This window comes from Parasteatoda tepidariorum, chromosome 7 (genome assembly GCF_043381705.1).
Source record: "Parasteatoda tepidariorum isolate YZ-2023 chromosome 7, CAS_Ptep_4.0, whole genome shotgun sequence".
NCBI classification, from domain to species: Eukaryota; Metazoa; Arthropoda; class Arachnida; order Araneae; family Theridiidae; genus Parasteatoda; species Parasteatoda tepidariorum.
In genome coordinates this window covers 88,280,895-88,295,044 of record NC_092210.1, presented here as the reverse complement: position 1 = coordinate 88,295,044, position 14,150 = coordinate 88,280,895, and the positions used below count along the sequence as shown (strand labels likewise).

The 14,150-nt window shown below is 32.1% G+C and overlaps 2 protein-coding genes across 5 annotated transcripts in view; one reads left to right on the top strand and one right to left on the bottom strand.

Annotated features, from left to right (window-relative positions):
• The window catches only part of LOC107440600 (hypoxanthine-guanine phosphoribosyltransferase), a 31,533-nt gene extending 30,627 nt beyond the window's left edge, over nt 1-906 (bottom strand). Inside the window, exons 1-2 of one of the 3 annotated variants that reach the window (XM_071182909.1) lie at nt 657-906; nt 409-515 (exon numbers count right to left, since the gene is read on the bottom strand). In XM_071182909.1, the coding sequence (XP_071039010.1) occupies nt 409-515; nt 657-680 (131 nt within the window). In that variant the 5' untranslated portion in view covers nt 681-906. The remainder of the gene's footprint in view (nt 1-408; nt 516-656) is intronic. The other 2 variants (XM_043042925.2, XM_071182908.1) reach the window with 2 other exon arrangements.
• A 3,138-nt stretch (nt 907-4,044) lies between these two features.
• LOC107440179 (NACHT and WD repeat domain-containing protein 2) overlaps nt 4,045-14,150 on the top strand; it is a 38,542-nt gene continuing 28,436 nt past the window's right edge. Inside the window, exon 1 of one of the 2 annotated variants that reach the window (XM_043042922.2) lies at nt 4,045-4,207. In XM_043042922.2, coding sequence (XP_042898856.1) covers nt 4,173-4,207 — 35 coding nt within the window. In that variant the 5' untranslated portion in view covers nt 4,045-4,172. Of the gene's footprint in view, nt 4,208-8,476; nt 8,798-14,150 lie in introns of those variants that run through there. The other variant, XM_043042923.2, reaches the window with a different exon arrangement.

The following is a 14,150-nucleotide window of genomic DNA, read 5'->3' as shown; positions in this document are numbered from 1 at the left end:
AAAAAAAAGAATAAAAGGATTAATAACTTTAGATAAGACGTTTGCAAAACGTGTGTTTTATCTTTAGGAACTGACACCGTACGTTATTCAAGAACTAATATTTTGTATACGTTATTTAAGAACAAGAAATCGGAACCGGTTACTTAATAACTGATATATCTTAACCGATAAGTTCTAAGGAGTAGTCAGGGAATTTGAGCCAATGAGAAGGAAGAGGCGTAAACGTCATGATTCGAGGAAAACTGGTTCCCTCCGCCAGAAACGTTATCTTCCTTCCTCGGCGACTCTTCGCCAACTTGCCGTAGTTATGATAATATCCCCGATCTTCCAAATAAAATTGAATCGCTTTAATTACTTCCATTTCAGAATGTTTTTTGCTTTTTTAAAAAAAAGAAAAACATATTTTACCTATCTAAAATCAAACCACAAGGAACAAGCACACGATCTAAATCTGAAATATAATGACGAGGAACACAAAAAGAGTCTAAAGGATATCCGTCATCTTCGTCTGTAATCTAGAACAAATTGAAAAGACAAAACATAATTTTATAACTAAATTTAATTTGTTACATAAAAATAAGTATCTGTACTTATACTCGAAGAGAAGTACCAGTTTTGAATAACGAAAACAATTATTATTAAAAAGGAAGACTTACAATTATATATTTACACGGCAGCATTTTGAAAGCTGAATATTTCTTCTTACAGAACAATTTATATCTTTTTACTCCAACAAGAATATCTAACTAACAGAAAGCAGAATCGAAGAATGAAACTGTTTCCCGGCCTGTCGAAAATTGTAAACAAATTTTATTTCTGCCACTCAATGTTATATTGCCAATTTCACAATTCTAAATTTCAAACTGTTACGTAACAAAACCTGGTGGTCACATACGTAAAGCCAAGGCTAAACTCGATCTGCCGTCACACGCTGGCGCTGCTAAAGCGAACATGCGATAATAAAGCAACGATAATGAAGGGATATGTTAATCTCCCAGTCATTCAAGTATTATGAGGTGCTAATTCGATTCTTCGCATATGCGATCGCCCGTCTATACAACACGCGCAGCAGTTAAGTACGTAGTAAGTAATTGTCTTGGACAATCGCATGCAGTGTAAATACTCCTTAATGCAACTGTGAAACAAATGGAATGGTGTAAACTTATGAGTTATTGTGACCAAACGTTCTCCAACTCCTGAGGACCAGGTCTCGAATTTCATTAATTATCCTTAAAAACTTTCAAACTCTTTAAAAGGCGATCGCAACTCTCGAATACGCCATCTGGGGAGAAGACCGGTTGCATGCATTTGGCCCTTCTCTTCCTCTTTTCCGTAGTACGATGCTTTTTCTTTTCTTAATATTTTTCGTTTTTAATTAATATTTTTTAAAAATATCCATGGTGCTTTCTTTTAAAACTATGTTTTTCTTTTAGAACTATGTTTAATGTAGTTTTCAGTTCCATAGAGTTTCAAAACTTGTGAGATTTTATTCTATATTGAAGTCAACTCAGAAACTAACATACTTCCTTCTTCTATGACTCTCCACACGCTAATGGTGATAGCATACGAAATGTTGCCATAGGTAGAGAGTTCTGCTTTACGTCATTTCAATCGCCAATACTCAAATAAAAGTATTTCAGCAACAACAACAACAAAAAAAAAAAAAAAAAAAAAAGAGAGAAAGAAATTAAAATACGATTCACTGCGAAGGGAAGAAAATTGTAATTGCCGTGTGGCGTAACTACCACATCGAATATTAAACATCAATTCACTGGTATATAAGACGTAACTTGATTCAATCACGAGGTACCTTTTGATAGATGAAGGTTGGCATGGTCGATAACTCCGCCCCCACATTGGTGACCCGGACGTTACTGCATGTTCAAATCACTTGACGGTAACGCCTACTTCGATGGATGATCCACATTGAACAGCGGACTTTCTACTTGTGACTGCAGAGCGCAATACAGAAGCAACAACGAACTCTACGACGTGATGTTAATACACCTCTCACATTCAGCACTCAACAAACAGTTCTCCCGGTCTTTCACAAGTACAGCAACTAGTGGTATCCGTTCATCGAATTTATATCCCTGATAAAATTCTGGTGGGGAAGTATTGTGGCGTAACAACCACTACGAATATTAAACATCAATTCACTGTTATATAAGACATGCTGACTTGATTCAATCAAGAGGTACCTTTTGATAGATGAAGGTTGGCATGGTCGATAACTCCGTCCCCACAGCCGCAAGGTGATCACAGGTTACCCATTGGAAAAATGGCTCTTGTCTAACTTTTTTTGGAAAAGAAACTTTATTGTGTTTTCATCTTGGACATATTTACCTGTTAATCATGAATTGCTCGGTACACAATTTCACAGACATATTTAAATGCAGCTCAGACACATTCTGTGTAAATTCTTATGATGACTGAATAGATATTGAACAGCCAATCGAGATCAATATTAACATTTTCGGATTGATACAATGGTGCTTGATGGAGACTGTAAGCTGCATCATACACCCGTTTCGGGTTCACAAGTTCATACATGAAATATAATTTGAAAGCTAGGCTTTTTTTTCAATTTTACATGATTAATGAATGAATAATTTTTATTGCGTGGAAAACAGTCAACGGTCTTGTGTGCAAGTTATTGGGTACGTTGACAATGGAACCTTTTATCCCTAACTGGTGATCAACACCCAGTCCGTTTTGCCGTTTGTCCGTTGTACAGTGTGCAACGCTTAAGGTATTCCCGTCTAAGTTCTTTGGCTTTTCCAGCCTCGGTAAGTTTAGGCCTTGGCATCGTTTTTTTCTTTTTTTTTTTTTGCTTTAATTCTAAGTTTTGGGACCGTGTCAATCAGTTTGGACCCTCTTTATTTGCGATATTCACCTGAATTAGTATTGAAAACGATCCAGTTTGAACTGTAGGTTAGAATTTCTGATTCTTAATTAAAAGAATAAAAACAAAAATATCGTTCAAAGGATGAAATTCTCTTTTATTCACAACTCAAGAAGTATTTATGGGATCTCTCTGGTCCCATATCTCAAAAATAAACTCACCAACTTAATGCATAACAAAAATAAAAGTGAAAAAAAAAAGAATTCTAAAAAAATTATCAAACAGCAGCTGTCGCCATAGCAACGCATGCGCACTGCTTACTATTACTCTTGATTATTGTAGTTGAAAAGTGCGGACGCCATGAAATCCAAACCAGGATCCATTTTGCCAATGGGTGAAGAAAAAAAAAGAAAGAAAGAAAATAGTAATTGTGCACTCATTCATTTTACATGCGTTCAGAGGCAGAATGCTGCATGACATTTCAAAACTGCTTGGTAATGAAATCAAGTTTCATAGAGATGGTGTTGCACATAGTATTAGTTATCAACTTAAATAAATAAATAAATCGTTGCTGCACACATAAATTAATATTTTCCACAAATATATGGATGTCTTCAAATCGTAAACTTTTTCCGATGTCCCCAAATCATGGTTTATAAATCTAAGTATCAGTAAGATACAACGCATTTTTATTTTATTTACAATATTTTGTAAATAAGTAAAAAATATTGAATAAAATAAAATGAGATAAATCGAACTGTAACCGAATCAGGATATTCAAATTATGTAAAAAAAAGATAGTGATTTGTTAAATAATTAAGTATAAAACACACATATACAAAGAAAAAAATAGCAATAAGTAACTGTAACATGGATGTCACTTTTTTTTAATTGCTTCGACTATAAGAATTCTTCCTCTGAATCATTCCTCAATTTTCCCAGATATTTAGCTCCCTTTCCAAGAATTTTCAATTCCAAATTTTCACTTTGGCTGGAATATTATATAGAATTAATAAATTTTCTTTATTATATCGAAGCAAAAAATTTTTTTTGTTGAAACATTTATTGCTTTTCTTGAGAATTTGCAGTTCATGATAAATTAGAAATATGGTGAAAGAACTAAAATAATAATAATATTATAAAAAATAAATAAATTTCGAAATAAACGTTTATCTACGTAATGATAAGGACTCTGTAGAAATATATGTTAAGCAGGTTTTCTAGTCAATGAAAATAGACGCAGTGTCAATATCGTAAAACTGAATCATGAAAAAGTTAGAATTTGACTGTTTTTGAGATATAGAAAGAAGAAAAAATACTGTCTGCGATGGACATAGAAAGAATAATCCAGTTCTTTGCAAAGTAAGTTATTATTATAAGTTATTTCGTTCAACATATTTTTTCCTAAGACAAAGTGAATAATTACTTTTAGAATAATTACTTTTTTTTCATTATGTATTAGCTTGAACTCATATTTAAAACTATGAGGTTGATTTAATTTTAAGTGATATGCGCATTGCATTCTTGTATTTCACAACGAGCTATGCAATTTCTATTGAACTATTCTTTTATTAAGAATCAATGCCCTTAGCAGGCTACTGCTTGCTCCCTCTCCCGAAATTGCTACGAATATGTTCCCGTTGTTGTTACACAAACAATATTGAAATGAGATTAGAGTGTATGTGACATAATCTGTATCATGTCAGCTATCAATGTATGAAATTTTTGTATCATTTGAGATATCACTTTATGATGCTTCATATCCCCCTACTAACAATCTATTAACGTTATGAAAAAGGTACGGCTATTAATTTTTAGGACTGATCCAATTACAACGTAAAATGTTATGTGAGTTATATACCCATTTAATATGTTCAAAAATATACACCATAATTCTTTATTCGTCTGTAAAATTTTCAAAAACTACTTTATAGTCCTCTTTTGAAATGTTTTTCAATTCTGACGTCGTGTTTTTTTTTAACTTTTTAAATTTTGTTGCTTTGTTCCTTCAGCATTTATTACAGGAGAACATGGTTTAATTGAATCATCTACCATGCTATTATGCCGGGATAGCCTGGTCGGTAGGTCGCTGGGCCCATGTCCGAGAATTCGTGGTTTCGAACCCCGCCGATCGAAGACTCCCCGTGTAGGAAAGTGACTGATGCACGTTAAATCTGTCGAGTCGCAAAAGTCCTCCATATTCCCATAACAAATCAATACCTCTGGGGGTACTGGATAGGAGATCGATCGTTCTCTGATTCAGGTCAAAATTACGATCTGTGGATGAATGAAAGGATGTATGAATGGATCCTCCCTATAAACGGGTGTGACGTATGGTGTGGCAGAAGTCGAATTCTTGGCCATAGATGGCGCCACTGGAAAACAAGAACAATTGCATCCCCTTGCCTAAAAAGCAGGCATACGTCAACCATACTCTTATGACTTTGCCTCCACAAACTTTTCCCGTTTCTGAATTTTAAAGATTTTATACTATTTGGACTTCAGAATTGAACATTGCGGTGCAGTAGATCGCGTAACACGATATCATCCGGAGTTCTTAAATAGGTAATAGAAATTAACATCCTCTCTTTGCATAGATAAGTGCCAAAAACGTTACTTCAGCTAAAAAATATAATAGCTGAATATTGAGTATTATTGTCTATGTTAACAATAACTAGAATACTTCTGGTAGTATATTAAAAAAAATACTCTATACATATCAAGTACATAAAAATCAAACCAAAATGTCGAAGAAAACAATATCGAAACTACTACAATATTAAGTTCACGAGAAAATGTTATTCTTGGCATAGCTATGCAAAATTCGTACACATTCTGATATAAGTAAGTTATGTACATATTCATATTTCTATGGATTTATACATACATATAAATATATACATATTCATATTCATGCACATAAACTTCTTAATGTGAGCAATCTTAATGGTATTAACTTTTTCAAAGCTGATAAAATCTCTTTTTATTATCAGGACATGTGTAATATTTAGTTAGAGAATTATAATTACGTTGTTATTTCTTAATGAACTGATGGAAAAAAATTGTAGAATTGTTTCTACAGTGCTATGTAACAACACATTTAATTTCTCCTTTAAAACTAGACAAGGAAACTTGAAATTTTAAAACTCTTTCAGAATGTTTCGAAATATAGTGACATATGTCAATCATCATCTGTTTGATATTTGTATATTTTACGGCTGAATTGTGATTCATGATGAACTACGTCTGTAAAAGTTCAATCATTTTTAGTTAACTAGATTCAAAGGTTATCATCTTACACAAAGAGAGATTAAAGTAACGTAAATACAAAAATCACAAGATCACATATGAGCATTCATCAAATGGGGTCACCACTAACGATAGCACATGAAGTGGCAAGTTACTTTTTTTCTTCAAAAAGTATCTAAAATTAGGATTATAAGCAAGTTAGTTTATTTACGTTTGTCTAAAGTTCAAGTTATTTTAGGATCTAATTCATTAGTCTGGTATTACGAAAGATTCTTGATTTGATACGGAGGACAAATCGTAGGAAATTAGCGTTTAAATTCATGACAATAAGTATTATCAAATACAATATCACTCGGGAGAAAGATTTGATATGATTAAAGACAGTGACGTATAGGATTTAGAAAACCTTCACCATTTAAATTTTTTTGTTGAAAGATAGCTATTTATAGCTATGCTTGCTTATAGGCCCTAACTCAGTGGTTCCCAAAATGCGCACCGACGAAATCTAAGATTCCGAGAAATAGTCTGAGGAATTTCGAGATCTAGGAATTTTTTTCCTTTTCACCGGCAGATGATTTTTTTAAAATTTGCAAATATGTTTTAGATCTAGTCAAAAATCTATCATTGAAATAACATTTCAGTAATTCTTATGAAATTATTTAAGTAAAATGCCACTGGTTCTAGAAAGACAGATACAAAACATTATAAATGTATATTCTTTCAAATAACAATACACTGAATAAATTATGAGAACTTTTTAATTCAAAATAAAATAGTTAAATTCGAATATAAAGAAATATGTTTCTCTCACATACTCCAAAAACAAATTCAGAACTAGATTAGTTGCCGGCAAATTTAATTTTTCGGCATAAAAATATTGATATATGTATGAAGAAACATTGAGCATTTGCAAAAAAATTCGGATTGCGTTTATAAAGTCGGGGTTCCAATAGAAGTAAGTTGATTATTTAGTTTTCCCATAACAGTGAACAATTGTTGCTCGAAGTACTCTCATAATTTTGGAGCATAATGTACAATTTTCAGTAATTGTGGTTATTTGTGTCTGTGTCTGTCTACGCTGCAGTTAGACTATTTATTGTGGACAGGGCCTGATATTAAAAAGATAACATTCTTCTTAAAGGGTTCGTCGAAACACGCACCAATAACTAAGAGACAAAGCATCATATTTCACCGACGCGACGGGATGGACTTTTATTATTTTTTTTGTTTGATTTTAATCAAAACATTTTTATTGCAATCAGGACAGTGGTAGTTGAAATCGATTTCATTTTTCTGAACTTTGGGAAAATGCGGAAATCCTTTGGCGCCATCATAATGAAAAGCAATTTCCAGAATAAACATTTTAAACGCATTAAATTTATCAAATAATAATAATAATAAAATAATAATAATAACAAAAAAAATGCTTAAGCGTAAAAATACGTAATAAAAAAGTGCAATAAAAAGAATGAAAAAACCTCTATTTTTTTAATTATTTCTCATTGAATTATTCCTATTATTATAAATCATTTCGGCGGTCAAAAATTTTTGATAGCTTTAAAAGCGCCAACAGACAAGTTGCAGTCGCCGTCACATAAATTCGTTTAAATACGAATCCAAGTCTTTTCGGGTAGTTGCAGTAGTTAAAAAAATAGTATATTTCAAGACGTTAAAGAAAATTAATTCGCGTAATCAAGGATAAAATTTGCGGTTATTGGCGCAGAAGCTACCTTTTGGCGATGATATCGGGTTGGGCGAAAAATGGTCGTCGGGATAATCCCAAACTATCCATTTTTTTAAAAAGTCACACAGTTTAAAAATCGAACATATGTTTAGTTTTAGAATATAATTATTGCGTACTCTCATTACTTTACACAGTTGTTTATAAAGAATTTAAATCCAAATATGAATCCAAAGAATTCAATGCAAAGGTCTTGCAGATTTACTAAGAAATATTTGGTAATAAGAGATTTGAAAAGGACTGCAATAAGAATATAAAATTAGTTTTTTTTTCTTCTCTAAGTTATTGTTTAGAACGGAAAGTAATAAGAAGCTTCACAAAATAGTGAGTAAAAGTGATGGCATAATTAACAATTTTGTGATAGTGGTTCGATATTCAGGACGTTCCTAAATGACAAAGCTTTTTATAGATTTTTAAAATTCTCGCGAAAATAGTTAATAGTTTTATTTTAATATTTCCTTCTGTTCCCCAGGAGAAGAAATCTATGTCGCCAAATCATTCGAAGAAATGAAAATTTCTCATAGAACAATAAAAAACTATTAAATATTAAAACTAAATCAGTATAATGGTAATACTAAATCAACATAATAGTAATATAAACCGGAATATTTACATTTATCTGCCCCAGAAATATCGTAAATTGAATGTTCATTCATTCACACACAATTCAAGTTCTAAACCTCTCTCAATCACTATGGTGACCGCTGGTTCTCGTTCTTGTTTCATATTCTTGAGATAGGTATATTAAAAAAGAACAAAACAGGAAGAACGTCTCACAGAAAAGGAAATCAAATTGCTCAGAACATGTTCCCTATGCACTTATCGATCGTTTGTAAAAAATTGGATTCCAATATATGAGTATTCTGAGTTTGTTGTGATAGTTCGAAACTATGTTTTTTGAAACATGATTTCAGAAGACTATAAAATTTGTCGACGATATTTGAAAAAGTAGATTGAATCAGGTGAGAACTATTAAAAATTTTCTGATATCATTATTTAAGCTCTCTTATAAAGTAAATGTGGCGCTCATGAATCTTTTTTACTATCTCAATATTTGGTTATGCACTATTTATAATTTTTATTTATAAACTATTTTATCCAGTGTAAAAATAGTTTTAATTTTCATATTTATTTTTTTCGACCTATCACATTTATTTATAGCACAGGAAGTTAAAGTAAATATCTATAGTTGAAATAATTTTATGATTTTAGAATCAGAACTAACGATTCTTGTGGGTTGCAAAGTGCTTTGATTTAAAATGTTCTCAACAGCAATCCTATGTTAATGAACAAAAGTTTAATTTATACTGTGTAAGTTTTATATGCGGCAAATGTCGATTTATTTATTGAATGTAGTGAATGTCAGTTCCAACAGATTTAGTCGCTAGGTTCTAGGCATATGTATGAAATAATTGTTAATATTGCCTGTATTGATAACAGGGTTTTAAGAACTCGGGTTTTCACATCAGTAAAACGATTTTTATTCACATCGGTAAAACGATCTTTACCCCTATTTTTTAGGAGTTATTGAGTTTTCTTTAGTTACCAATTAGTGATTACAGAATTATTATTCCTCCCCTCCAAATTGGAGTGTCCATAGTAGCAAAATAACTTGGGTTCTCATTGAACCATTATTTACGAATCTCGGCGCAATAAGGGTTCAAGAGCCCTATATAGAATTGTCCGATTCCACCGATATAGCTACTTTGCAACCAATATCGGCCCTATATAGGGTTGTCACATTCACCTGCTATTTTATATTCACTATTCAGACTATATTGGCCTTATGCATAACATTCTAGGAACACTATTAAAAAATCTAGGCATCCAACATTGGTCTCTTGGTATATGTTCTTATAGGAACCATATTAAGTCAATTTTGAATCCAGCTGGGGCCAAGGCAAAGATGTTGTTTAAGTATCGGCACTCACTGGAGGAAATAGACTCTCACTAATTTAAGCAATAAACGGATATATGAATTTAAGAATATAATATCATCACAATAAAAAAATCTCTCCAATCTTAAAATTTAGAACAATTTTGGAACTATATTTTGTAACTTCGTTTCGAGAACATTCAAGTTACATAATTTTTTAAATAGGTTGTTTCTTCACAATGATTTTTATTACTTATTCAATTTTACGTGGAATTCTCTAATCTTGAGAAAGGTGAGTGCTATCTTTATCGATACCGTTCTTTTATAACAAATATCGATTCAAACAAATATCGTTTGAACAAATATCGTTTGAAGAATGCTTAAAGTTGCGGAGTATTCCGTTGTTATACGTAAACGCTGTTTCAGAAATGCGCATCTACTGCTAAAATTCTATTTTATAACAAAATAAATAAATAAACAAACAAAAAAGACTTCGCTGTAAAACAAATAGTTCCTCGTCTGAAAAAACAAAATCATCCCCAGCGTATCAGACAAGAATATATTCCACTCTTTGTTTCCTTTTTGTTTTAGCAAACACTGAATATATTATAAGTAACTCAACATATAAGCTTGCAATAGCTTATATAAACATTATACTAAATTGTCAGGAAGGAATTGGCACTACAGTAACACTTATATAATTTTTTTAACGTGCTTCAAGAGTTAAATGAGAACTTTTTGGTCACGGTATATATGTTACCGTGAATGATTGAAATCAAGAGAATGTCCACTTTCACCGGTGAATGTCAACAATGGCATAGTAGCTTTGGTGAATGTCCTAAATATTTGTTATACCTGATTTGATATTATATTCGTTGGTATTATTACATTAATTCGATATTTAAATATTTACTGAGGATAGATTAGGAGAAACATCAGTGTTCAGAGTACCTGGCAATTATAATACCGGGCATAGGCACTGTACCTTAAAAAAAAACATCAGTGTAGGGTATACCGGGAAAATGTATACCGGACGGTGGCACTTAAATAGACCTAGTATATAGTACAACAATAAAAGTGTTATTAACATACTTTTGCATGCTTACTTTAGCTTCAACCATAAAAAACTACGACAAAAAAACCCAGCAATTTTTGCTGTAAAATCACTACTCTTAATTTGATGGATGATATCTCAACTTCAATTGATCACATGATCTTCAGATTCACGCTGAGACATAAGAAAATAATTTATATTTTAGCGTCTAATTATTTTATTTATAGTTGATTCAACTAAAACCATCACTCCAGCATTTTTTGAAAGCGTCCTTAGTTCCTTTGACCAAAGCTCTTTTAAAGAATAATAATTATATTAAGTTTCTTAAATTCTTAATACATTTAAATTAAGATTTCATTCTTTCATTTCTTTTTGTTAAATTTGTTTTTTAATATGTCAATAGATTTTTGATCTTGATCAAGCGTTAGATAATAAACTTTATATCAGATGAGGTCACGTGTTTTTCAGCCTCATTCGACTCGACGATTAGACGGTTCAGGGTTAAACAGATGTCACATCTGCAACGAAATGATAGGTCTTGCCAGCAGCATTTATGTATTCTCACACGGCATCGATCTATGAAAATGAATGTCTTATCATCGTGATGGTTCATCATTTTAGTAAGGTCATCAAGTATTTAAAGTAAATAAAAGCAGCTTATAACAATTACAAATGAACGATATCAGTAATACAAGTTGCTACTAGTAGATGCAAGTTACCAAATACAAGCAACGTTAGCGATAACAGCGAATGTTGATTTCGATAGTAAGCTATCTAGAAGAAAAATAATGGCGCATGGTAGGTATTATGTCAATAAACGACGCATTCCTTTGAAGTAAGAGCCAGTGTCAGGAATTCGTTAACTTAAAATCCAATTTTTATTGAACAGCAATTGAAAAGTGAAGAGCCGAACTCAACAAGAACAATAACTACTTTATTTTCTGCTCGAACAGCTGTTTTTACATAAAATCATTTTAATTCCAAAACTAGGCATACTATCGCCATCTATTGATCATTTTTGCAATTAAAGGATGGGGTTCTTGACACCAGGGATCCTAAAAACAGCAGAAGAATTATACGTCGGTAAGAAATACGAAAATGATCCGTACAAAAAGAGTTAAGAAGGAAATGATGTTCGTTTTTCACTTTTCTGTATAAGTATAGGAAATTAATTAAAATGTCATCAGTTTTTCTCTATATTACTTACTTAAAACAGCAGAAAAATGTATTTCCCTTAAAAAAATGTCAAAATATCGGAAGGCTAGTATTTTTTTTAAAAACTCGTTTTAAGTACTTAATTTTTGTATTTTTAATGTTACATTTATAGGGAAATAACACTAATGAAGGACTATAATAGGAAGGACTAACACTATAATAGGGAAATAACACTTGAAAATTTGTCATAATAGCGAACCTATAGCTGTGATAGACTGGTTGGTAGGGTACTGGACCCATGTCCAAGAGTTCGTGGGTTCGATCCTCGACGGCCTAAGAATCCTCGTGTAGTAAATATTGACTGATGCACGTTAAATCTGTCGAGTCACAAAGTCCTCCATGTTCCCATAACAAATCATACCTCTGGGGGTACTGATAAAGGAGTTTCTTTGTCTTCTGGATTGGTTCAAAATTAGAAGGCTACCGAGTTGAACATTAGTAGTCGTAAACCCAAACTTAGGGAGGCTGCTCAACGACGGTTATAAAGTAAAATAAAATAGTGAACTTACGGTAATATGTCTTACTCGTTAGATCGAGTTTTTACAGTATATGTGTATTCTCCGTAGTCGCGGTTTCACTAGATATCAAATAAAGCAAATTTATGTTAAAATAAAGAAATTATGTTGAAAATGATGATTTTTCGATTTAAGGTAAGCTCAGAGCTGGATTATACCTTTCGTAGGCCCTAGGCATAGCCGTTTTTGGGCCCTCCCCTACTTCCCCCACTCCTCCCCTCTTTTCAAAATATATGCTAAAATTTTCGACATTTTGCGTAGTTTGGAATTCGACAGCATAATACGAGATTTCGTTGAATCCAAAAATCGCAAAAAAGTAATATATTAGATCATAAGATTCTGCAAAATAATTTATTACCGAAAAATATTATATTTTTATTTGTATCTTCATAATTTTGTGCAAAATACACTAGTTGTTTTTAAAAGCTAAATTATTTTTGTCAAAAATTTTTTTTCTCCCAAGTTTTTCGTAGGCCCCTGAATTTCGTAGGACCTAGGCACGTGCCTAGTGTGCCTATAGGTTAATCCGGCCCTGACGATGTAACAATACCATTGTTGCTAAGACTTATTTCAAAAACATCAGTTGTATTTATAATAATGCAGCTTACCCAGGGCCGCATTAACCTATAGGCACACTAGGCACGTGCCTAGGTCCTACGAAATTCAGGGGCCTACGAAAAACTTGGGAGAAAAAAATTTTTTGACAAAAATAATTTAGCTTTTAAAAACAACTAATTATGAAGATACAAATAAAAATATAATATTTTTTGGTAATAAATTATTTTGCAGAATCTTATGATCTAATATATTACTTTTTTGCGATTTTTGGATTCAACGAAATCTCGTATTATGCTGTCGAATTCCAAACTACGCAAAATGTCGTATTCAATAGACATAAGTGCGAGCGATGCCAAACGATCTTGATTCATTGTTGAGCGCAAATAATTTTTTTATCAATTTTAATCTGGAGAAAGATCTTTCTCCTTCTGCATTTGATCCAAGAATCGACAAATATATTCTTAATGCAATGTGAACGTTAGGAAAAGTATTCACAAGTTTATCTTTAATTTGAGCCTTCAACATTTCTTGTGCAGATTTATGTTCATACAAATTTGAAAACAGTACAGATTCATCTACAAAGTTTTCCTCTAAATCGGATGAGTAAATTTTCACCAAATTTTGCGCTTTTTGTTTAATCTCAGATTCTGACAAATTTTTGTGAACAAGAAATTAAATTAAATGTAGAGAATTTTGAGAAATTAAATTAAATTTTGTAAATTAAAATTCATATTAATAAAAATGTAAAAAAAAAAATATGCAGGAAAATGTTAGCATATATTTTGAAAAGAGGGGAGGAGTGGGGGAAGGAGGGGGTGGCCCAAAAACGGCTATGCCTAGGGCCTACGAAAGGTATAATCCGGCTCAGTACATCGTAAATACTTTCAAAAATATTGGAGTCGGGCAACTATTCTAGTTAAACCCTGTTTATAACATTCATCAATATTGATGTATGGTACACATAACGTGTAGTTGTTTTGCAGAAATATTTAATAGCTGGGCCAGTAAGTATTTTGGATTCGGTTGAACATGAGACACATGGTACATTTTCCCGCAATGACGTCATCAAAGATAACGACCACTCTATAACGGAACTT